This window comes from Pararge aegeria, chromosome 9 (assembly GCF_905163445.1).
Source record: "Pararge aegeria chromosome 9, ilParAegt1.1, whole genome shotgun sequence".
NCBI classification, from domain to species: domain Eukaryota; kingdom Metazoa; phylum Arthropoda; class Insecta; order Lepidoptera; family Nymphalidae; genus Pararge; species Pararge aegeria.
This window is the reverse complement of record NC_053188.1, coordinates 8,980,803-9,007,089: the sequence shown is the minus strand read 5'-3', so window position 1 is coordinate 9,007,089 and position 26,287 is coordinate 8,980,803. Positions and strand designations below refer to the sequence as shown.

Sequence of the window (26,287 nt, the reverse complement as noted above, 5' to 3'; positions counted from 1 at the left end):
GCATGATGTTCACAATGACGATAAGGTTTTAACGTTTTAGTTGTATGATTGTTACGGTATTCAAAACTAGCAACACTGATATCAGTGTAAGTGTAAGTATGTGTATGTAAGTATGTAAGAAGAAGATCTTTCATAAAAGTGGCACGTTTAGAACTCTAAAAAAATCCGCAATAAAATGTTTTAAACATTAGTATAAATAAGTAATCATTTAACTTATAACCTCAATTGATGACAAAAATATTTCGTAGCAATAATGATTTTCATTTTAGAATCAGACTTGTAACAATCGTTACTTCTATATTTTGTAATTTGATAAATTTAACAGAAATATACGATAGTGTCGATGAGTTCTATCAACAAAGTACTCGGCACAACCCTATCGTAGTACTCTAATCATCGCATCTAATCGGCCAAATATTTAGCTGGTATTTTATATGGTAAAACCTGTCCAGCGCACTATAGTATAATAGAGGTCAGTGAGATAACAGTACCTATTCAACTCAAAAAATGTTTGTGCAAGAAGATTGCATCTATGGCTGAAATTCAAATATGGCAACCTTGAGGGATGAGAAGTCTGTATTTAGTGTTTATATCTTCATTGGTTATCTGTCTTAAAAAACCTAGATTCCCGTACGCCTAGAAGTCCTAGAACTCAGAACTATAAAGCCAATTTCTAACATTAAAAATAATAGATTCGATTTTTTTTGACCTGAAATCTGTACCTACCTATCGTGATGTGAGCTGTAAATTAAATCTAAAACAATTCGTAAATAATGTGATAGGTGCATAAATGTTGCTTCAATACGAATACTTAATTGATAATATCTGCAAAGTAGTATCTGCGTTCTAGCACCGTAAATCAAAGTTGTTATATTCAAATCACTTTAAAATCCCAGACTTGTTTTTTTATAAAAAGGATATGCCTCCGGTAAAGGATGATTTGAGAGAAATTAGTTGTATAGAAATTATAACGGAAAAGAGCCCTGCAAAAGGTACTGCTCTGGTAGATGTGAGAGCGTGTAATAAGCCCGCAGCAAAGGTAAGTGCTCTACCATAAATTCTTAAATACACCACGATTTTCCTATGTAGGTAGTGATCGCTAATTACTTTTGCTTTTTTTAAAGTTGTTTTTTTAAATGTAAAAAAAAAGCTCATTTTTTAAATGTAACTACCACATCAGTGTTAGTACATAAAATCTCTATCCGAACCTCGAAAATATATCCATTAAAACTCAGTAGGTAGGTAATATTTGAAAAGACAGTTATTTTAACAATGGTAAAGTATATTTTAAATAAATACTTTCATTCCAACAATGGTCAATTAAAATGCTAACATTAAGTGAAACTTGATAGTTACACTCATCTGGGACTACCTTAATCAATATTCTCCCTAATTTTTGAATAATGTTTTTACAAGAGCGTAATCTGTTTCACAGTCTATGTATGTATGCCCCTATTGCGCAAAGTACAGCGTCCATTATTACATTGTGCATTGTGATTTCTTTAACCCAATTAGATGAAAAAAGCCTTTCATATATCAGAACAAATATTGTAGTTATTGTATCTCATGCCTAATTTTTTTACACTGTCATTTGGCTATCTACAATATTGTACTTAAAAATATGACTGCAATTATGCATAAATTGCGCTGAGAAATTAAACCCTATCCCATAAACCTGAGGTGTAATATGTTAAACCTCACATGTTTCAATTACAACAAAAACCACACTCTTCAAAACAGAACAGAGCATTGCAACAATGCTGCTTGGCGGCAAAAATAACTTCCACAGACAAGCTTAATTACAAAAAGCTTACTACTGCAACAAACTGATAATAAACATGGTCATTCTGGACTAAATGACTGTCCCCATGAGAAATTTAGACAAGTGTGCATTTCACAAGATAAGAACATAACTCTGTGCATTGAACAGAACTCAGTACATTATACATACTACAATATATCTGAATTATTTGACACAAAAATAAGTTAAGGAACGAAGTCAAAACTAGTTATCATCAATGGCAGTCTTTAATACAATAACTTAGTGTTTAAAATCAACCTGAAGTTTATGACCCATTTATAATGGTCTTTACTGCTAATACAGTAACTTTAAGTCCTTTAAATAACTATAGAGCCATTTTATAAAGTTCTTAATTTTATAAAGTCTTCATTTAACAGCTTATTCTTGTAAAAAGGGGGTAAGTCTTTAAAGATTGTTTGAGTCTTTCTTCACTTTTGCTATGCTGAAACAGAAACTAACTGATTGTTCTTTGTTTTTTCTATTGTAGAAATTGTCAAAACTTAAAGAATAGGTCCAGAACCTATCTACAGCATAACTCACAGCTCAGCCAAAGTTGCTGTTAAAATAATTTTGCTATGACACAATTCTTAGGTGGATAAACTAGCAATGCTTAAAGCATAGCCAAGCCCCTTAGAAATAATAATCTAGGCACACAAAGTACTATGGACTAAATAGAATAGTAATTAATCTTATGCTTCGGGATTTTAATATTTGCTGTCTCTGCTAAAAATAAATAGTAGTAATTAGAATATATAAAGAACGCAGATGAATAACGTAGCCTCACTGTTTAACAATCTTGCTAAGATAATTCTTACAATAAATTGTGTCAATGCTCTTATACATATATGTGTTATGTTATGTTATGTACAAGTGTGAAAGATATTATCAGAGCCATCCTACGCTATTCAGGGCATACTCATAGCATTGAATGTTGACTAGACTCAATCTTCAGTGCTATGTATATGCCCTATGTATACACTATATAAGTGTTAAAGTACATGATTTTTCGGTGCCATTTGGATGATATTCACCACTATCTTAGACATTCCCGATACATGTGAACACAGACCACAACTTTTTGTTTAATCCCTGATGGATCCCCATTTTCTTATGATGATAAAACTCCCCTACTTTCAAACTTAAAACAGTAATAATATGTTTTTACCAAGCTGTCTCTTGCAATTAATATATCAAATAATAAACTTTTCATTATAAAATATTGCAAAAAAAAAACATCTGATGTGTAAACTAAGAATGCCAGTAATTCTTAAGAACAAGTTTGCTTTGTGTAATAATGTTGAAAAGCAGTCAGTTACATAAGCAAGTTAACATTAATTGTGACTAACTGTAAGAAATTGTTTCATTTGTAATGCTTTGAAATCTACTCAGCAACTACACACTTTCATAATAATAATTACTGTAGAACTTTATGTATATCTGATAACTACCCAAATATCTAATTCACAATCAATACAAGTAAATACTTACAAGTTGAAATAGATATAAAAAAGTATTAAAATTAATGTGTAATCATATCATATACCTGAAAAATTATTTAGATTACCATTTTTTTACATCTATTTACAAGAATATAGGTAAAGTTACCTAGTAGTAATTCATAAGTAATACAAAGAATATTTGGTTCAAATCGGAAAACATAAATAACAATACTCATAACAGATCTTCAAAAAGTAGTAATTATTTTGAATGACTTTCAAATTGGTGAAAAAAGTAAAATTTAACATTCAACATAAAATTTGCATGTGTTTTTGAAAGTAGTATTTAAACTGTTAAGTATTACATAAAACGTGTTGCATAACACAAATGTTTTAGGTAAATTGTACTTAATTGATATACTGTCTATCGCGACATGGCACAATGGATATATTTTCTCCCAGCATCACTGACTAACATAGTAGTTACATTTCACTTTTTTTTCGCTTGCCGCTGGAGGCACGCGTATGTGCCTCTGTCGTTCTCTTAATCACACACGAATAATAAAATAGTTTTAAATTGCTTAAGTGTTCACTCGTCATGTAGAAGCTATTACGTATTGTTACATACTCTTATTTTGCACAATTTCGTTTTACGTAGCGCTTTATGTTATGTCCAATCATTTGTTTTTTGTTCTTTGAAATTTTCAGTGTTTATTACGCAGCTCGTGATGTTGTGGCCGCCTAAATTTTCAGTTCCTTGTTTACATGATTATGTATTGTAAAATGCACAAACTGTGTTCATAGTTTTTGGAGTGTGAATCCTTAATGCATGCCTTGAAATTGCACCCGAGTAGTGGCGACGAGATGACTAATTCACAGGTACGGGTGCATCTTTTGTTATTTACTTAATTATAAAGTATTATTTGGTAGATTTTGCATGCAAAATAAATTGTCTGAATTTAATTACATTGATTACACAGCTCAACTATGCAATTTTTTGGGCTAAACTTAGTTTAACCCACATTCGTATTTTGTGTTTTATTACAATAACATTACTTTTAAAAATTATTAAATTTAAATTGCTTCAATTGTAGTAAAGCTCAAAAATCTTGCTTAAAACAATGACCGTTACAACTTCCCTCTTGACATGTTTAATTGAAGTCGTAAACCTATTTTGCGGGCGTTCGCCGTAATGGTTTATTAACCGCATACGGTTATTTCAAATTGTATTTTTGTATTTATAGTTTAAATTACGTATTTCATCACCCGTTCAAAAATTAGGCACCGTGGTAGTAACTTAAAGATGAAATCACACATCAACTAATTTCAAATAAAACATGAATCCCAGGCCCTGTGTCGGAAAAAAACGTTTTTCTATTACCTATACTAAATATAATAAAATGAACTTCATTCTTGAGTTAAAATAAAAACCTCCAAAATAAATTTTCAAGCTTTTTCGTGCTGCCTTATACCAAACAAACTCACACGATGATTGAAAAAAATAAGAAATTCCCAAGAATAATTAATTATTAAAGACTTTCAAAGAACTAACAAATTTAATAAACACTTCATCACTTTTACTATTAGAAGTTTCTACACGTTTTTTGACGTCTATGAGAGAAATATTTGAACAATGGTGACAATTATCACACCTCGACTTGCGTGTTTTACGCAGGTATACCGACCTATCCGTGAATGCCATTTTATTTAAATTTGAATGATACCGAACTAAGAGAATATAAAGTTAATAAAGGTTTTCGAAATAAGTTCCTTCCAATTTTATAAATTTAAAATGCATACAATAATTTTCGGAATGGATAGGATTTGAACCTGCGACTGTCTGGCAATCGCGACCTTAGCGCTTTTTAAAAAAGTTCCTTCCAACTTAGGTATCCCGGTTTAAAACAAAGTGAAAATTGGTAAAGATTGGTGAAGCTTCCTTGTATCTCTTCAGATGCAGTTCCACTTCTTCGCTCGTTCTTCTTTTTTAAACTTCACATTTCAAACGGGGAGTAGATAATATTACTTATAATGATTCAATATTTTAGTGGAAGATATGAGATCCAGGCTAGAAGTCGTTAACCAGCTTACTTTTCATCTCTACTTTGGATGAAAACACCTTACCGACTAGTCTGCTTTTCTCCTCTCATCTCCGGTTAAACACCCTGTGCACTGTATCGAATGGAAACATTCGATACAGTGGCGTTTGTATTGAATAAAACTAGGAAACAAATGGAAGATAGCTTAGTGGATTGCACTCCGGCCTACCTTTCGGGGGAACTGAGTTCGATCTCCCGGTCTCTCCGGATCTCTAACTAAATATGACTTGTGATAGCGGTGAAAGAAAACATAATAAGGAATCGTGCATGCCTCAGTTCTCCATAACGCCCTACAAAGCTCGTTTAAAGTCTACCAGTCCGCACTTGGCAAGCGTGTTGGACTGGGGCCTATTCCCTTCTTGCTCTGAGAGGCCTAAAGTGGGCAGATAATCGGTTGTTAATAGGATTGCATAGAATTCATAATAATTGCAATTACACACTTAGTTCTTAAAATTACTTTCATTTATCTATTTAAAAATGACATAAGACTCAGATAGATTCGCTCATGTCAAAGTCAGTGCGTTACATTTAACTTTAGACTAGCCTTCAGGTAACGTTACGGCCGTCGACACCAAAATTATATCTATTGATACCGGTTATGTCAGATAGCAAAAAAAAACATAACTCTTCACCAGTACCCACTCAGAAAAGTGTTCCAATACCGTTAAGTCTTTTTGAAAAGTATTTATGGTCTAGTAATCAAACTCTGAGTCCATCAGTCCATCACAGGCACCTATGACGCATTCTTTAATATTATTTTCCATTATTGTGTGGTGATGGTAGTGGAGTTTTAAGTTTACGAATGTAGTTAACATTCGTTAACCTAAAACTATCACATATCACACTAGTTTGTAATTTAGAGGGGATTGCATACAGTCGGTCGTTGGTAAAATTACTAAAAAACCAAAACAACAAGTCTATTTTCAAGTTAAATAAAGTTTCGTTATGCTGAACCCACATCTCGGAGGATAAGGGCAAAAAACCCTAAAACAAAGAGTTTTTTAAATGTAATTAAATAGATATGAAGGTAAAGCAATTCATACAAAACTTTTTTATCGTTTATACACGCTGACTTTTTATAGTCGTATAACAGTGACCAGTAAATATATCCAATGAATTCTATGCATTGTTAAACATAGTATTAAGAAAATTCAATGAATAGTATGGTATTTAAAAATTATCCTTGATCGAGTGTAAGCGGCGCAGTTCGGCGGTGATATCAATTCGATCAATTACATGCAACAGAAAAAAATATTTTCAAATGTAGTAAATGTTTTAAATTTTTTATCCCTGGTGTAGTAAACCTAAATTATTTTTATTTTAATATTGCTTATAGTTACTGTTAGGGTCTGACGATGTTTGACGCTGAAAAAATTACTGTGTATAATCCTTTATATTAGAGTAAAATTATATATTAGCTTACGCACTATCCTGTAATCAAATATCATTTTACGATGCGTGATTTTCAGGTATGGTTCCGTGGCGTGAGAAGCTCCAAATTCCGTCATGTGTACGGTGTTCCCTTCAAGCGGGAACGTTGTTACGACAACATAAAGATCACCAGGAATGCGCACGATTCCAACTTCTGCGCCGTCAACCCTAAATTCGTCGCCATCGTCACTGAAGTAGCGGGCGGGGGAGCCTTTTTAGTTCTGCCTCTGGATCACGTAAGTTCCCAATTTAATTAAATGCTTCATTGTATTAAACAAATTAACAGAATACTTAACACCAACGACATTGACCGGATTTGTTTAATCCTATTTCTTTCAATCAGAAACACTACCATTTTATCATTAATACCCGCTTTTACATTTCAAGTATATATATCATGACCTAGTTTTGTTACAAGGGGCCAGAGGGGGCATAGAATAAATTATTGTATGAGTTATTCGCTTCGAATTTAAACCTCGCCTGTATTTACTGCATATTTAATCAATATAATAAACATGCAGCATATGCCTAAAATACGTTAGTTTTTAAATTTCATTTTTTGCTGTTACAAGCAGTATTTAACATTAGCGCATTTTTTTATAAGTTGGCACAATGATAAAGTTTTTATTGATGGTATAAATATTTTTAGCCTTAGTTCAACGCCACTTCAAAGTTACATCGTCCATTCGATAACGACTCAGGTCAGTCAGGAATGCACTCTTTCAACTGCCTAACAATCTGTTAAAGGGCTCTGACACGTCTTGACATAATGATAAAACACCCAAGTCAGAAGACCTTGCTACGCTGGGTCAAAATGTACCTACCCTATAATATAAGCGGGGTTATTAGATAACGATTTTTACGTCGCTGATTAACATTTTATTATACATTGTCGTGCTGCATTTGCATTACACATTTATAACAACGAATGCATTAACATATTATTACAATGACATGGTGTCGCACTTTGCTCATGAAGGTCGTTAATTGAAATGAAATAAATAGCGTCGTTAATCGTTATATGGCTAGTTTTATAGCGAAGATACTGTAGTAGTCAAAGCTTTGCCCTCCTTTTCGGAGGGACCGAGTTCGAGCCTACGCGGGTGTGAATCGGCCCAATAATATAATAAAATAAATAAATAAAATAAAAATAAAATAGCCTTTAATTCCAAAACGTCATTTCATACACACTAATAAATATTTATACTTTTAAATTTAATAAACATTAATATATTGAATTGTTAGGTTAGGTATGGTTTAACATTAATATTGAATTAAAATTATGTACTTAAATTATTAATTAATTATGTCCCGAATTTCGAATTTCCTGTTGGCAAAGGCCTCCTCTAGCTCTCTCCACTGCTTCCTGTCGTGCGCTACTAATATACATATATATAATTATACAACGTATAACCAAATTATGAAATAATGTTGAAGGATGCATAAGCATATTTCAAAAGGAAAAATCCTGTAAAACTATTAAATCAAAAGAAACATATTTATTTTTGCATACAAAGGAATTCAAAACATTTTAAGTGTTTACTTATGACAACCCTATTGAACATAAAATACCGACACGGCATAGTAACATATGCGACGCGTACCTAATGAAGTGACAGGAGTCACATGATTTTAAGTTTGTATGTGATTTTAGGGCTGTATCTGATTTCTTTCATTAAAAACTGTGGCAGTGGTTTACACAGGTCTTCGATTTCACAGATAAGTCTCAGAGAATAATAATAATAATGTACCTCTAAAGCCTGTGAAGTATTATTTCGGTTTTCATTTACACGTTGTATATTCAAAATCTAAATATACATACTTCATTACAAACTTAGTGACAGCTTGAAAAGAATAAGATGATACGTATACTGGGGTAAATATTGGCGTTCCACAAAAACACATCCTAAAACTCTACCAAATTGTCCCTATAAGTATTCGATATATAATTTCCCAATTTTAAATTGTACCTCCATGTTTTGATAACAATAAAATTAAATACTTTATCCGCAATTTAAAGACAATAAGATTGCCAAAGCGATATCATCATACAAAATATTCTTTTACGCACTGCCGCTCAAGTGCATCAGTTTAAGAAACATCCAACATACCTTTACATCGGATGGCCTTAAGACAAAGCCTTTTTTTAATGGGACAAACCAAGGACATTCTGTAAATTTAAATAATAATAAATTGTTATTATGGTAGTATTTCATACGTGCATGCATGCGTGAGTACGATTTTTTCCATATTAGTGTGATGCTAAATGCGGATAAAAAATCGGACCTTCTAATTTTACCCCCGACGGGGTGTGATAAGTTTGACATGCCTGTTTTTGTGTTACTGTCTTTGTGTGTGAGTGTGTGTGTGTGTGTCTGTGTGTGTGCTTGTATCGTATGTGGCATCGTATTTCACGAACAGATAAACCGGTTTTGATTTTGAAAGTTTTGTATGTTGAAAGTCTGTACAAAATGGCCGCTGCCACAAGATGTCGGATTACATATTTTATCACAAATTCCTCAATATGGATATCAAATAAAAGGGACTAGACTAGTAGAATATTAAACACTATGACAAATTTCAAATCCAAGAGGCCGCCACCCCTTTTATTCTATATTCTTCACAAAACCTTTAGTATGGGTAATAAAAAAGCTTTACTTGAGAATAATGTACACTCGTGTGTATTAAAAACAGGAGCTTTTTATATTTTTTAGCGAATAATGACGTCCTGTAGGAACCTTTGTGTGAAATTCCAAATTAATAATTCTTTAGAGTACCGTTTTGACAGACTATAAGTTCCAAAGAGCTTGCGTGAGGAGCCGACAGTGAATTCTAATAAAAATAACAGTATTATTGCTACAGTTGCGAGTCCCAAGGCACATTGTGGTATACGTGTGTCGAATCGCGATGGTAATTACTTTGGTCTTTGGCATCTGCTATGATTGCTCGAGCGTATTCCATATTGACGAAGTAAACATAAAAATTGTCGTTACATTACTTTGCGGCAAGTCATCTCTTGTGATTATTGCCATTAATTTTATTTCATGCATGATGTAATCGAGAGAAGTTTTTGCTGGCCAAATTAAAATGAATATACTCGTACCTAAAACATCTCTTCGCGTTTTGTGTTGCGTATTATTCGTAACAAATAATAACCTATTGAATGATAAAAATATGGGAGCGGTAATAGCCCAGTATTCGGCTTTCCTTTCGGAGGACGTAGTTCGAACACCTCTAACTTTTCGGAGTTTTGTCATTTTAAGTAAATGGTGAAGGGCACCTACATGCCATGAGTTCTCCATAAAGTTCTCAAGGGCGTGTACAGTCTACCAATTCGCACCGGCCAGGGTGGCAACCTTGTCATTCTGAGACGAGACATGTGCCTTATAGTGGGCGGGTAATGTGGCTATAACTTTATTCTCGCTACGGAAAATTACAATCATTTCATTTCGCTTTATCAGTACCTTGATGAAGAGTTTTTTTTTGTAAACCACCTTATGATGAGTCCACACCGATCATACAAGCCCTGGTTAGAGACTTCCTTTCGTTATATACATAAGCAAATACATTCTTTTAATTAGGCAACCCGTCGTCTACCAGTTAGTACCGGTAGCTCTTTCATCACTGTTGCGTGAAGTGTGAAATAAAAAAAAATAAAAAAATCAGCCATTCGCGAGTCGGATTCGCATCAAGAGTTCCGCAGCCGCACAATTGCTTAAATTAATTATCTGTACCTAATTAGGTATTTAAAAACTATGTGACTGGATATAAATGAAATATACTGTTTAAGAAACTACAAATAAAGCCTTTTTTATTCGTTTAGCCTTTTTATGGACCTTTTTTTACGAGTTTCAGGACATATAATCACCTATGATTGAAAGAAATAAAATTAAAACAAATATATAATTGAACTATATGTATTACTTTGTAATTTCGACCCCCTATTCTAACAATTAATCAACACAGGGATTGAAAATCATTAATATTGACGGTCAACTGATTGGAAATCAATCGACGTATAAGGGTATCTACCTAATAAATCGTTTTTTTTTAATAGTTTAATTGAAAGAAAGATGATAGTTTAATTAAAACAAACACGGAAGCCAGCATCCCTATTCCTACTTCCCTACTAATATTATTAATGTCAATGTAAGTTTGTTTGTTACGCTTTCACGCAAAAACTCCTTAACCGATCCTCATGAAACTTTGTACACATATTCTTGGAAGTGTTAGAAGTAATATACAATACTTTTTATCCCGACATTAAGCTCGTTTCCTTTGGGAGAGGGGATGAAAGTGTTTGACGATTTTACACCATAACTCCGACAAATTATAACCGATTTAAATAATTATTTTTGTACTATAGAGGTTATAATATGAGTTTAATTTTGCCCAAACTTTGTGTAGATCTGATGGATGTGGTTAGAGATAGAGGACAGCAGCAAACCCCTCATTTAAGGCTTAGCGATACTGAATACTTTTTTTTTAGAACTACAACTAAATTGAATGCCACATCAAAAACAAAATCAAACGCAGACGAAGTCGCGGGCAACAGCTAGTAGCCCATAAAAAGAGCAACACTTAGCAGAGCAAGCAAGAAACATGTCTTCAAAAGTTTCGCCGTGTGCCCAAATGGCAACCTGAGGGGTAGATATAAAACCTCATATGCCTGTAATTACCGGCATTCCGGCTCCCAAGTCCTCTAGACCGGAACACAACAATGCTGCTTGGTGGCAGAAATAAACACGGGTAGTAGTACTTCCCGGACGAGCTCAGTCACAAAAAGCTTTACTTAGCTTTAATTTTACAGCAATAACCCAACTGGCAGACCGAACGCACTTTTATTCACGTAGACAGTATAAATTTTGACCATATTTTTTATCAATGATGACTTCAATCCTTCTGTAGGTACCTACGCCTCAATAGTGCGAAAACAATATTATTGACAAAACTTAGAATATTGATAATAATATTACGTGTGGGGTACTTGTATTTTAACTTGATAAAGTTATAAGTAGTAGTAACTAAAGTGAGATAAAGGCTTAGAAAAATGTGTATGCCTCAAAGATCGGCATACAAAGTGTTTCTTCAAGGCTTCCGTTTTCTAATGCGATGTCCGGAACCCTAATAACGTGTAAAATGTGTGTTTGTTTCAGACCGGCCGGCTGGATTTCAACGCGAGTCGCGTCACGGGTCACAAAGGCCCAGTCCTGGATATCAAATGGAATCCGTTCAACGATAACATCATAGCCTCGTGTTCCGACGACTGCACGGTAATTTGGTTACCTCAATTCCAGTTGAACTAATAAATCTGATTATTCCGTGAAAAATGGCACTGCTTACACGCTTGTGTTCCGTTTTAATGATCATTTTTAATTTTATTTATTTATTGTTGTTCAAGTTCGACTAAGGTTTACAATGCCCTCAATTCGTTTTCCGGATCGGACCAAAAGTGTCAGTGCCGGGCCAGAAGTTATTTGCGTTTTGCATTTCCGTGCCTCGGAGAGCACGTTAAGCCGCCGGTACCGGTTATTATCACTAACATGTTAGATGTCTAAGCTCTAAATATATGTGTCTCTTAAGATGAGAGCAAATAATACACACAACTCCTTGAAGATATGACAGTTTTCTTATACGTTAAGCTTGCCAACTCGTATCATGATCGCATGTATGGATACACGGTAACGATGCGCGGTATCGATTTGCCGCTCTAATATGATATACGATACAACTCGTTCTATAGGCAGTAGGGTTGATAGCAGATCATACAAAACTATTGATAACAGCTGACACAGGCTGTTTTATTTGATGTGATACAGAGTAACCTTGTAGGCTCCAGGTCTATACTGTGATACAGTTTGATATGTTACGAATGAAAGAGCGTTTGGTTACTGTTTCCCAGAATTATCAATAGATCGCGCTTCTGCGATTCAATACAAATCCCACTTAGCCTTCAAGACATCGAATAAGTAGATAAACTCACTCTAGCCATTCGGATAGGGTATATGATTCAAAACTGTGCTCGGCTTTACCCACAAATTCTGCATTTACGATACAAAACAACTGTGAGGGAACTTAATACCTTAAAGTTACAGAATGCAGATTAGCTAATCTTCAGACAAATACACCCGAATAGACTTCGTTCGAGAAAATAGCTTTTAAAAAAAGTATGAAATATTTTTGTAGGCTTTGCTTGCTTGAAGAAAGTTATAATAATAATATAATAATTATTATGGAGGTAAATGTGCTACTCTTTTTTTATAATTATATTTTACCTATTTAAGTTTACATTTACACGTGCACATAGCATTTACAAAGTGTCAGATTTGAAAATGCTTAGTGCACTTTTTACTGTGGGTGTGATATATTAAAAAACGTGTAGTATTACTTAACGTATTGTATTGCTAAATAAATAAATAAATAAATATAGAGACTTAATACTTGTTCGTCAGGTGAAACTGTGGCACATCCCAGATGGAGGGTTGTCCATGCATTTAACGGATTGGCTGGTGGAACTTCATGGTCACAAGCGACGTGTAGCCTACATTGAGTGGCATCCAACCGCCGAGAACATCTTGCTTAGTGCCGGCTTCGATTATTTGGTAAATGATTTTTTTTTTATTTAAAAATAATACATACAAAGGCGGGCAATAAAAGAGCACCATTTGGTTACTGTTTTCCACAAATATCACTAGATAGCGCTTCATTGATTCTATACAAATCCCAGTTCGTTCCATTTTTAAATTACACGACTGATATGTAATTTATTTGGCAGCTAAACTACACGACAGACATGGTACAAATAAAAAAAATTTAAACCTGTTTATTATAAATAAAAAATACATTATTGTTTAAATCTCGATTACATTACGCTAATCTTACTACTATCATGCTACGTTTGCCGGCCGCTGTCGCATGTATTTGACCAGTAAAGTAATTTCGATTTATCGCGAAAAGTTGCTAAAATAATGCTCAAATTTCCAAGCAAATATTTTATCAATGTCTCGGTCGCAATTATTAACGCCATAGTGGAGGTGGGAGGTGTGAAAAGTTGTATATTTAGTGCTGCTTTCGTTTTGGGCGCCCCAAAACTCTTAATATTGTCTCGTCTTTAAAATTATATCAAGGAAGTAAACCACTACCTATATACCCATACCCAGGTGACGTGCATGGAATTTCTGACAAAGGTAGACTTAAAGCAGGAAGCTGGCCAAAAAATGGAAAAATCCTCCTATTCGAGTAATATAAAAATATTCGGGTAGGCAGTGCTTTTGTTCAAGTATAAACCGCATGCCAATCCTGCCCCTTCTGGTATCACCGTATCGCTTGTTTGCTTGGTGGCTTGATTTGTCGGTATGGTGGTTACTAGCCACTGCCAAAGCCAATCATCTCCAGACCGACAGACCAGACAGAGATATTCCAGATATGATAATTCCACATTGCCCCTGCTGAATATCGAACCTGCGACCTCCCACAAGTACCTCTACACAGATGGAGGGAAATATTATCAAAATCGATTCTAACTCTGCTGCGAAAGAATTGCTTAGTTTATTTATGCATGTATATTCCACCGCAGACACTGACTAACTCTGTTTATTATAAACACAGTATATTTAAACAGAGTATATTTGTAATAGAAAGCGGGAAAATAAAAGATAATTTTGAATGAGGCGCTAAGCGAACTATGGCGCCTCGAAGACTTTTCATGTTATTCGTAACATCATGGCATCAGTCTTGTTTGAAATGACATACTTATCATACGAGTACGTACTTCAAAATTATGCGATATCACAACATTCAAGCTGACACATCATACTTAAGAATATATAATATCTAATCAATATATAATCTTTACATTTAAACTCAGAACTTCTTTACTATAAACGGATTTCACAATTATACACAGCAATTTATAGTAATGTCTACATTATTTTTGTAATCCTTAAAAATAACTTACTGAGAGATATTTAAAAGCTTTAGTAACACAAGAAATCCGAATAACAGGAATAATCTTGAGTTATGTGTACCGATGTAAAAGCTCACTGTTAACAGTAAAGCTGTACTTATTTACAACCACTTCCCAGATGCATTGAAACTTTTACCTGTTACACGTTTCAAACCATTTTTATTTGATAAACATTTGGATAGGCTTTATTATCATATTAATGACCACCTTCACTTCATGACATTCATTCATTAATTTTTTTAAGTTTTTTTTTTACAACAAAGTTTTGCACGCCAGTCTTGGCAGGTGGCACTTAAAATAAAAAATTATTAACATCTATGTAAACATGTTACATATTCTATATTCAAGCAAAATAAAAAGTTTATTGATTGAGACATACTCGTACCTAAAGATAATATCACCTGGAAGTTATTTATATTGTTATATACAATTTAATTTATATATAATTTTGTTAAATTATACAACTTTTAAAAACATTAACTAAGATATATGAAGTACATGCTAATGTAATCTAGCAGTGATTTATGGGTCGTTACCATGCAAAATCGGTCAAAACGTTAAATTTCACCTTTGGCGATATTTGCTCTTTTATTTTAGCTTCTAAGTTTCAGATGATAAATCTCATTTTACTTTGATCATCACTTCAACCGATGGACGTCCACTGCTCTTTTGAGAGTTCCAAAATCTACGATCCCGAGCCGCTTGTTTCCAGCGGCTACATCGCTTGATGTTGTCCGCCCACCTCGTGAGGAGTCGCCCACGACGGCAACATCAATCGAGTCGCTGCAATGTCCGTCTGATACTTTATCTGAACTGATGAATATTTTTACTTCCAGATCTTTGTATGGGACGTCGGTAAAGGTGAAGCGATCAAAGTGATCGACTGTCACAGTGATGTGATCTATTGCATGTCGTTCAACCGCGACGGATCTCTTATTGCTACCACTTCGAAAGACAAGAAGCTGAGAGTGATTGAACCGAGGCGTGGCATCGTACTTTCGGTAAGTAGTGTCAATAAAAAGCCGCCTCCATAACTATATAGCATTTAGACACATACTAAATTAGTAAACCTTTATTGACCAAAATTAAGAAAAATAAATAAATACATAAATCAAACTAAAACTAATTTTGCTAACAATAAAAATATGCCTTCGATTACACGATATCTAAAGCCGGTTCCACACTCGCGTGTAAACTCTCGCAGGAGTCTGCTTGAAAAAAGAGTGTGGAACCCTTCACACTCAATTTAAGTTAGTTGCTCACTTCGTTTAGTCGTTTGACATCGGTCGAAGTTTCCAGAAGGCAAGGCGAAATGGAAGTGATGATGTTGAATATACTCTCTCACGTCGTAGCGGTGCCTCATGTTAACAAATGCAGAAACTCTCGACACAACAAAACACACCCTTTTAATATCGTGTACATTATTCTACTAGTCAATCCCTTTTCTTTGATAATCATAATAATCATATTAAATAACTATGCTAAATATTCTACGACAATACACACACCGCCATCTAGGCCAAAATAAGCGTAGCTTGTGTTGTGGGTACTAAGATAGCTGATGAATATTTTTATGAATATAATACACCTAGATAAACACCCAGAGACTAACAGATAAAAACATTCATGTTCACGAACACACACATTATTCCAGTTGTGGGAATCGAACCCACGGCCTTGGTCGCAGAAAAGATATGTAATCCACCATTTTGTAGTGGCCATCTTGGACCGATTTTCATCAAACATAGCTTAGAATACTCCCGACTACCACCTCACCTTTCACCTTTCGAACAGAAAAAAAACAAAATCAAAATTGGTTCATCCGTTAGGGAGCTACGATGCCACAGACAGTCACACAATACTGTGTGTGGGTGTGACCTGTCTGTACCACACACTGACACGTCAAACTTATAAAACTTTTAAATTTAAAGATTTTAAAATAATGACAGTGCATAGTCAATACATATTTGTAAATTTAATTTATGTTGATAAAAACATTTCTAAATTTAAGAAAAAATGTGACTGCAATAACTTAAACATTAGAAGTAAGAATGAACTTACAGTGCAATTACACTAGGTTACATAAAATTCATAATTCGTTTAAAGGAAATTGCATACAATTCTACATTAAACTACCCATTGACATCTTGGAGATGTATCTTAAAAAGTTCAAAGTTTGTATTAAACGTAAGCTTATAGAAAAGTCATATTATAATATAAAAAACTACGTAATCGACAAAAAAGCTTGGGTGTGAATGATTGCTCAAACCAGGTTGCTCTTCTAATAATTTTAAATGATAATGTGAGATGGTGATAACAAAAAAAAATACCCGGCTAAGTTTGGGCTTCTTCTTAGACTAGGACGCGTTTAGAACCCTCGTAGCTTTAGTTTTAAGTTTACGAATATATTAATGTACGCATCAAAAGTGCCACCTATGGGCCTACTTGAATAAAGATATTTTAGACTTTTAACTTTGACTTTATTACACCGTAGTATTTGCGTCGGGGGTTAAAAATTGAACGCCTCATTTTTATCGTCACTTTACAGGAAGGTCAGTGCCACACCGGTACCAAGGCTTCCAAATGCACGTTCCTGGGAAGCCAGGGTAAAGTGCTGACTACCGGATTCTCCCGGTACAGTGACAGGCAGTACGCAGTGTGGGACCAACACGACCTTAGCAAGCCGTTACTCTGCGAGACGATCGACAGCTCATCTGGAGTAGTCTTCCCATACTACGATTATGACACTAACATGGTATGAGTTTTAATAAAGGTTTTTTTTTTTTTACTAAACAGCTTGTCAATCACGGTGATCTCAGTTTATAACATATGTATAATATGTAAGTATTTTTCCTCTGTTTCTTAAAGCGTAGGTGTGTTCTACAAACACAACAGAAGAGACGTCTTGCTCATTCATCTGTTTGTGACTGGCTTCAATTTGTTTTTAATGAAATAATTGGAAAAACGTATTAGGGAGGGTCTAATATTACGCCAGGCGCAGCAAAAAGGTTAATTTTAATTTGATTGCCCTTGTGTTTAAGTAATAAGCCTGATAAGTAAGCTCAGTTTAACTCAGCGAGCAATGGCGTTACTGACGTTAGAGTTCAGAACGCGAGTGAAGTTTAAATAATTCTTTGTTTTATTATTACGGCATTGAAGTAACAGTACACGCAGGCGAAGCCACGGTCAGACCTAGTAGATAGTATGGGCATACAGTATATGTCATGTTTTATTCTAAACGATTAATTATTATTATTCTATAACCGGCTCGAAGGACCATAATTTTCCAAACCATAATGCTTTTGTAGTAAATTTTTGAAACTCTTGTTTTATTGACAGGTGTACCTCGCTGGCAAAGGTGACGGAAACATTCGTTACTACGAAGTCGTCGATGAACCACCTTACGTGCATTTTCTCAATCAATTTCTGTCTGGAAATCCTCAAGTAAGTTCCCCAGTTGAAAAAGATATGCTATATAAGAATAGCTAGTAAGTTTTTATTTTCTTACGAAAAATATATAAGTTTGGTATCCAAAACCTATAGATAATATGTTAAATCTGAAATATTATTTAGATATAAATATTAAATATGCAATTGCAACATAACTTCAGTGGAATCGAATGTTTTATATTTAATTTTGATCACTTTATTTGGTAATAAGGTATTTGACTGTACTAAAAATATCACTTGGGCTCGTGTTTATTATTTTGCAATATTATTTTCCGCAAAACTAGAAAATGGTATGAATTTTCTGCAAACCTATTTTTTCACCGAGCTAAGCTCATATGATTACAAATGCTGTAGGTTTGTTGACTCTGTTTAGTCTTGTGACGTCACAAGACTGTAAATAATTACACTATAGATAGATATAGATTTAAAGATCTCAGTTCTACGTGACAATGTAGTCTCTCGGATTCTCGGTACGCACTTCAATATTCTTAGAACATTCTTTATATACCAAAAAAAAAAAAATTAACCATTTTTTCTTAAAACTAAACCCTTAGAACTAAATTTTAACGATCGCAATTAACAATTAGTTTTTACATTTAAAACCGAGCGTTTTCGCACAATTTTTATTTTATGAATGTATTTACCGATATCATTTTAAAATAGTGAAAATTGTGACCAAATAAACTTAAACTTGTTATTAGCTGAAGAATAGCATTGTAATTCATTTGATACGATTAAAAATAACTCCCTATTTGGTATTAATTTTTAATTTGTATTTTAATTACTTAAGCGCGGCTTGGGATTTATGCCAAAGCGTGGCGTCAACACCTCGATCTGCGAAGTGTTCCGGTTTTACAAGCTGCATACATCGCGTGGACTTTGCGAACCCATCTCTATGATCGTACCGCGCAAGTCAGACTGCTTCCAGGTGAGAATTATATTTAACTTGTATTTCTCTTGCGTTTGTTTCACCCGGAAGTACATTACACTGACTATTCAAGTATTGACATTGTATACCCAGTGTGTAATAAGGACTCGTTATAAAAAAAAACAAGTAGGTCATAGATGGCATTTTTGATGAGTCGACACATAAGAAATGTGTACACGGTAGTGAGATGATGGCGATACCATATTTGTCAACTTAAAACTAAAGCTATGAGTATTCCAAACGCGTCCTGGTCTGAGAAGAAACCCACAACAAACTTAGCCGGCTTTTTTTGTTATCACCATCTCACATTGTCAAAAGGTGATTCCTAGAGAAATAAAACATTTCACGAACTCTTTATGTGATGACTAAGAACGTTAGGCACCGTCTAATGTCGACGATTCAACAGATTGTTAAGTTAAGGAGACTTGCAAGCTGACACTTGACAAATATAAAATATATATGTCTTTTTTTTTTAATAAACTTAATTCCATACGAAAAATTTAAAATATGTTAATACAAACACAGAATACCACATCAAGTGGCAAGAACCATAGACAGTTAGGTTAAAGGAGTTGCCTAGTTTTGACGGCCGATTGGCGCAGTGGGCAGCGACCCTGCTATCTGAGTCCAAGGCCGTGGGTTCGATTCCCACGACTGGATCATCAGTCATCTTAGTACCCACAACACAAGCTACGCTTACTTTGGGGCTAGATGGCGATGTGTGCATTGTCGTAGTATATTTATTTATTTATTTTAGTGAAAATCGATTGTTAGAAGGTAAATACTTAGACACTTACTTAGGCATTGAAAACGTGCATAAGAAGATGCGAAGCCGTAAAAATTCGAAAAAAACATACTCTATGACATTGAAAGTATTTTTTTAAGTTATTTTTAAGTTTGTTATGGGAATGTGTATAATGATCGCGCGTGCTACAACATTTGTTCGTGGGATTCAGGAGGATCTGTACCCGGACACCGCAGCCCCGCAGCCCGCTATCAGCTCACGGGATTGGCTCAGCGGTATCAACGCCCCGCCGCTGCTCATCAGCATGAAGACCGGTCTGCAAACCATTTTTATTTCAACCCCTATGTTTAGAATAAAGTAGCGAAATTGCAGAAGTCCTTTGTGGAGTTTGGCATCATATCATATAGACCTATTACCGGCCCACTACAGGGCACGGTTCTCCTCCCACAATGAGAAGGGGTTAAGGCCGCAGTCCACCACACTCCACCCATCTTTGACGACCGATTGGCGTAGTGGGCAGCGACCCTGCTTTCTGAGTCCAAGGCCGTGGGTTCGATTCCCACAACTGGAAAATGTTTGTGTGATGAACATTTATATATAAACACCCAGACACTGAAAAACATTCAGTAAAAGGTTAACCTGGAATTTAAAAAAAAGAGCAGGCAGAACCAGCTGTACCAGTTGTAAGTTAATAATATAAACAGAGAGACATTACATTTTTGAAACACTGTTCTTTATTCCAAAGTGATATTTTTCAACTCTATATTATTATTGTTATGGTTTACCTATGGTAACCAAGTTTATTTAACGTTTTAAGTTACACTTTTGCAGTTAAGTTTTTTCCCTTGAACCCATACTACATACTTTTATCGTGTTGGGCTATTTTTATAATATTTTTGACCGGTGCTAAACTAATGCGTTCGCGTCACCGACATGATCCATGCTGTAGTGACCTGTTGCGAGTGTTAAATTATTGCCATCTTCCCATACTACAATTTACATACAACAATTTTTGGCCCGCACTAAACAATCGTAAACTAAACTGCTAAAGACCAACGAAGAAGTTATATCTTGTCTAATACATCTTTATTTATATGTAGGTGTAACAATATCGACTCACAAGCCGCGTAAGAACAAGGACGCCCCGGCATTGCAGCCGCAAGACGCCAACAACAGGAAAAAGTTCGCGTTCCTATCTCGAGAGACCACGCCCGACTACCGCCCTCTGGCCACCTGGCAGGAAAACCACGACAATGACGCGCCACAGGTAACATACACTATGCATACTTAATATAATCCCACAAATTTATCTGGCCAAGAGTCAGCGTCGCCTGTATAACAACAGCAGGGCTAGCACAGTTAAAAGACTAAAATTATATAATTAACGTGTCCACCTGCTAAGCATGGAATATGGAATAAATGGAATATGAGAAGTTTACCCCCGTTTATTTTTACACAAATATTATTTCCACTTGTGCACCAGTTCTCTGACAGTTGATAAAGCTGTGGGAGAAGATAAACTTTTATCCTTTCCCCGGAGACAATTATATCCTGCCCAATATATAGCTAGCTAGCTGTACTGGCCAATTAACATTTCAATAGGGTCGAAAGAAGAAAAAAGCAAAAAAATTATGAATTAGATCCATTTTTTGCTCCCGGGCAGGCAAATGTAAATTTTCAAAGTAAATTTCCTGGAGCTGGCAGCCACTATACGATTGCATCGGATGGGGATGTGTAACTGTATATATTTTAAACTTCGATGCGACTGTCTTAAGTCGTAAAGAGCCTTAACTCTTCAAATAAAAAATAATTAAACCTTTTTTGAAATCTGCATCGAATGGACTGAAAAAATAAGTACTATTTCCAGGTGCAAGTAACGGAGAAATGCCAGAAGACTTCTGCGAACCAAAACACTAAATTCCACCAACTACAGCGCATGTTCGGAAAACAGACGGGCGAAACTGAACCCGTGCCGCTCTACAAGCAGATCAACCAAGGGGATGTATTCAACACAGAACATGAGGTAAATTATTAATATATTTATCTAATCAGAATTTAGCGATATTTTTACGAAAAATCCTTTCTTAATACTCCCCGTATTCATCCCAGATCATTTGAAAAGACCAAACCCAAAAAAGAGTCGCTTATACTCGATTAAGAGAAATGTATATATGGGCATAATTTTAAATAAAGGTTTAAAAAACAATTGTCAAATCAGTCACTCCGCATGCGTGCGTGTATACGTGCGTGCGTGTGTGTGAGTGTGGAAATTATTTTTTTAAGTCTACGTAAAACCCTAATCTTTTTCTGTTAACCCTATTTGACCTAAAATGTAAATACAACTGATGTTACGGTTGGCCACCGCGTATTCCTTATAGAAGTTTGTAAATTAATTACTGATTCCAGTTTTGAAAGAATTGTTTTTTATTATGAATACTGGTTTACCCTATTGACAAAGTACAATTGGTACAGCAAAAAATCACGCGTCTAGATTTTAATTATTTTTAAACTGTGTGTTGACTGTCGGTCAGTCAGACAAGTGACATGTTAAGGTTCGTTTTTTAGTATAATGATGTTGATTTGCTTGCGAAGTATGCAAATCAAAATCATAATCCAGAAGAACATAATCCATGTCTAATTATTAATACATATGATCCTAAAAATCCTCAGTTAATTTATTGTTATAATCCCTCCAATTGTTATATTCCTTTATGGCAAACTGAAGCATAAGCAATTAAAGATTTTATATCAATTTGACAAAAACATTTTAATAAATATTGACAGTTACTTGGAGAGTTCAAAACATAAAATCTATCTACATCTATTTACATCTTTCATTTGATTTATTTTTATATATATTTAGTATTTAGTCTGAAACAGATTTGAGCAGATGGTAAATTTACTTTTTTCCTAGCTACGTCTGGCATTCAATCGGCAAGGTGAAGAGTTGAGGATTGTAAAACGGCAGCTACAGTTGAGTCAGCAGAGAGTCCGTGAACTCGAACAACACATTGCGTCTCTTCAGACACGGCTACAGTGAGACCTGAACACTTCGAGAATTTCTACAACCTCCGATATGATAATCCACTAAAATTGTAGATAGTGGAAACATCATCTTCAATTTCCTTTATATTGCTTTCTTGCCTGGAAACGAATTGGCATCAGTTATTTATATTGGATTGGAAAAAGTAGAAAGGCTTTTGTATTGAGCGATGGCTGGTTATTTTCTTTACATTCACATTGCAATAGCAATTCTGAAACTTGGCATAACTATGAGAATATTTCTGCTCTCTATTGCTCTCTATAATATACTAGCTATTGTTTCAGCTAATCCTTATGACATTCCAAAATTATAAAATTAAATAAAGACGTCAAATCTACACAACTATTCAATTTGATCGAAAATCAACCTGAGTTACTGTTATTTAAGAGTTGTTTGCTTTGGAGCTTAAAACAACTGGCTTTCATATACCATGTAACTGCATGGACTACTATAAAACTTATCGAATTGTAGTAGTGCCAATATTACTAAAGCTTTAATTCACTTGTCCAACAAGCTAACTTTTAATGTACATGCTATTTCACTGAGTGATCTTGTGAAGAGTATTTCTTTGTTATATTTAAGATTGGCAGGCATTAAAATAATTTATGCTTTTGATGTGAAGTGATAACATAATTGATACATTAGGTATCGAACACTAGGTTTTATTTATATTTTGGCATAAGTTTTTAATCTTTTTATGTGTTATACTTTGTTGCCGAAGTTATGGCATTAAGTAATGTCAGTTAGATGGCACCAAAGTCAGTTGAACTGTTTAAAATTATGTGATACCCGATTTGACCATTTACATTCCTTCTGTGCTTCATAAAGCACGTTAAACTGTCATTAACCTATTGAGCCTTATTGTAAAGAAACGAATGTTTAATAGGACGCGTTGTCAAATTACGACATATTAATACTGTTCATCGTACGGTCATATTATGTTTAATGAGTATTTAGTGAGCCGACTTCATTCGGTACTCATTGAGAGCCTATCACAGCTTGTATCAGACAAAATTGGTGGGGGATCGCCTCCACCCATTCGGTCACATGATTTTGTTGACTCACTATAGCTACTCTTACAGCATGTTTTGTAAAAAAAATCTGACAGTTGCTAACTGGTGATGTGTTTCGTGTGGTTGAAATACCACTGGATTTTTAATCTATCAATCTAACAAAGTTTAGTTGTAAAACCATTTATTCTGGGGGCAATGATTAGTCATTATATACAGGCTTTGAATGAAATGTCCAAACATTGTTTTCTATATTATTTTGAAAACAAATACCATGACCATAATGTTTTATCGTGTAAAAATAGTTGTCTTTTGTCAATGTCATTGTAGTTTCCATATTTTTTTCTTTTATTGTTTTCATTGATATTTAAAAAGAAAAACCTGAGATAAAGATACAGTTTCGTATATGACGCCGTTAAAATTATTAGCGCTCACTTTTGAGCATGCGGTTCATAAGACATGCTACATTAATCTGTGAATATCAATGGTATTTTTATTTTTATTCATTGAGCTGGGGATGGACATCATATAACATAGTAGATAGGTATAACAACATTATTACAGTAAGAATTATGTTTACTCATTTCAACGATTATGCATTTATTATGTACTGTTAACATTGGATTAATAACTTGTACCTGAACTTGAGGATGTCATTGTCATAAAAATTGATTCTAATTTTTTTTTTTACAAAATTTATTCATTCCAAAACAAGTGTATAACTACTTGGTAAAATTATAAAGTTGATTATGTTTTTCTGGCCTAACATAATATTATAAAAAGGTTCGATCATATTATACTTTAAGGCCTAAACGTTAGGTACCCTTGTGATGATTTTGATGATGATGATTCAAAGATTGAAGTATTTCAAAATGCTAACATGTTTATGATAAGAATGTCAAAGATCATATTCTACCTACCTATCAATTAATTTTACTACTAACACTATTTTAAAAAGCACATGATATAGTTTATACCCAGTTTTATGATCCAGTTAATTTGTTAGTGATTGTTTTATAGTCTGATTTACATTATTAGTGTTAGCTGTTAATTTCAATGTTTGTTCCTTATTTTTGTGTGACTATTACTTGTGTAATTTATTTACCATAGAATAAGTGTATTGACCTATTATTATTGTAATTTTTATGCGAATTTATTATTCTGTCTACATAATTCTGTTAGGATATCTGCCTTTTTTAAATTCATAATAGCCAACGATCACAGGATGATCTTGATTTTACGATTTGTATTAAACCTTTTGCAAGTTTTACATGCATAAAGGTGCGGTTACAACTAATGCTTTTTTGTCTGCATGCTAATTCAGCTTAAGAAAGTGGCATTGCACCCTTAAGCAGATTTTACCTTAAACTTTTATATTGAGAATATGTCTTATGATTTTCTAGCTTATTTTTACTAATTGCAAATGTTTTAAATTTTATTCAATGCTTAAAAATGTACTGCCAGAACGATTTCGAAATAAATTGTACAAAAAATGTTACCTGAAATTTTTGTACATAAACAATGATAGTTTCATTTAGTTTTTTTTATTTATATTTAGATAGGTGCTAGATTCTACAATCCGTTGCTTGATATTGCAGTTTTTCAAAATTTTTTTATTGAAACATTCTTACACTACATTAGTTTATTTAGTAAGCTAGATTTGAGAAAACGTTAATCTAAATCAGCTACTTATGAAGAAAGCTTCTAAATATTGAAACACGTTATATATTGTGTTTGCTTTTGTTGTTATTATAATATTTGAGTTCACCAAAGCTTTAATTACCCTACACCATGATATCGTAACAAAAGGTAAATACAATTTTTATATTATAAAAATACAATTTGGCTTATTTTGTCGTAAAAATATTTTTTTAGCATAAAAAATTCTATTTATGAAATAATCTGTAACGTAGACTATTTTCATAATTTTATTACATTCCATTTAAATGCATCGACACTAGGGTAAGTGAAAATTAATCTAAAAGTATTATTGTGTATAAGCTGAGTTAGTAATCTAGTTTTGTGGCTAAGTCGACGTTTAATATTTATTGTGTATTTTTATATCATGCTTGTGTAGCACAAATTTTCAATAAATGTTTGAACAATTACTTTGTTCTCTTTGCCCTTTTTATCCTTTTCTTAGTAAATATAGCTTGAAAGTAGGTCCCATCATTTTCATAAATCAAACCTAACTCGCCAGCTTGGGGGACACCCAATTCTTAGTTGGGGTCCCATTCGTTAATGGTCTAAATTAATAATTTTTTTTTTCGGTAAATGAAAACATCCTGAGAACAAACGACCTGCATGCCTTGTTCTCCATAATCTTGTCACGTTTGTAAAGTTTACTTGGCGAGCATTATGGAATCAAATCGCGCTGA

At 34.0% G+C, this 26,287-nt stretch overlaps 1 protein-coding gene across 2 annotated transcripts; it reads left to right on the top strand.

The window, feature by feature from the left end:
- The first annotated feature begins 705 nt into the window (after positions 1-705).
- Positions 706-26,250, top strand: LOC120626212 (coronin-2B-like). 2 transcript variants are annotated; one of them, XM_039893610.1, is made up of 13 exons: positions 919-1,039; positions 3,946-4,116; positions 6,806-7,003; positions 11,924-12,040; positions 13,220-13,369; positions 15,570-15,734; positions 17,282-17,488; positions 18,073-18,177; positions 18,974-19,111; positions 20,068-20,170; positions 20,957-21,123; positions 21,724-21,879; positions 22,771-26,250. In XM_039893610.1, the coding sequence occupies exons 2-13, from the start codon at positions 4,063-4,065 to the stop codon at positions 22,894-22,896; spliced, it is 1,686 nt and encodes a 561-aa protein (XP_039749544.1). In that variant the 5' UTR covers positions 919-1,039; positions 3,946-4,062; the 3' UTR covers positions 22,897-26,250. The 2 variants fall into 2 exon arrangements, with proteins under 2 accessions (XP_039749543.1, XP_039749544.1); XM_039893609.1 differs by lacking the exon at positions 3,946-4,116 and having other exon boundaries at positions 706-1,039.
- The last annotated feature ends 37 nt before the right edge of the window (positions 26,251-26,287 follow it).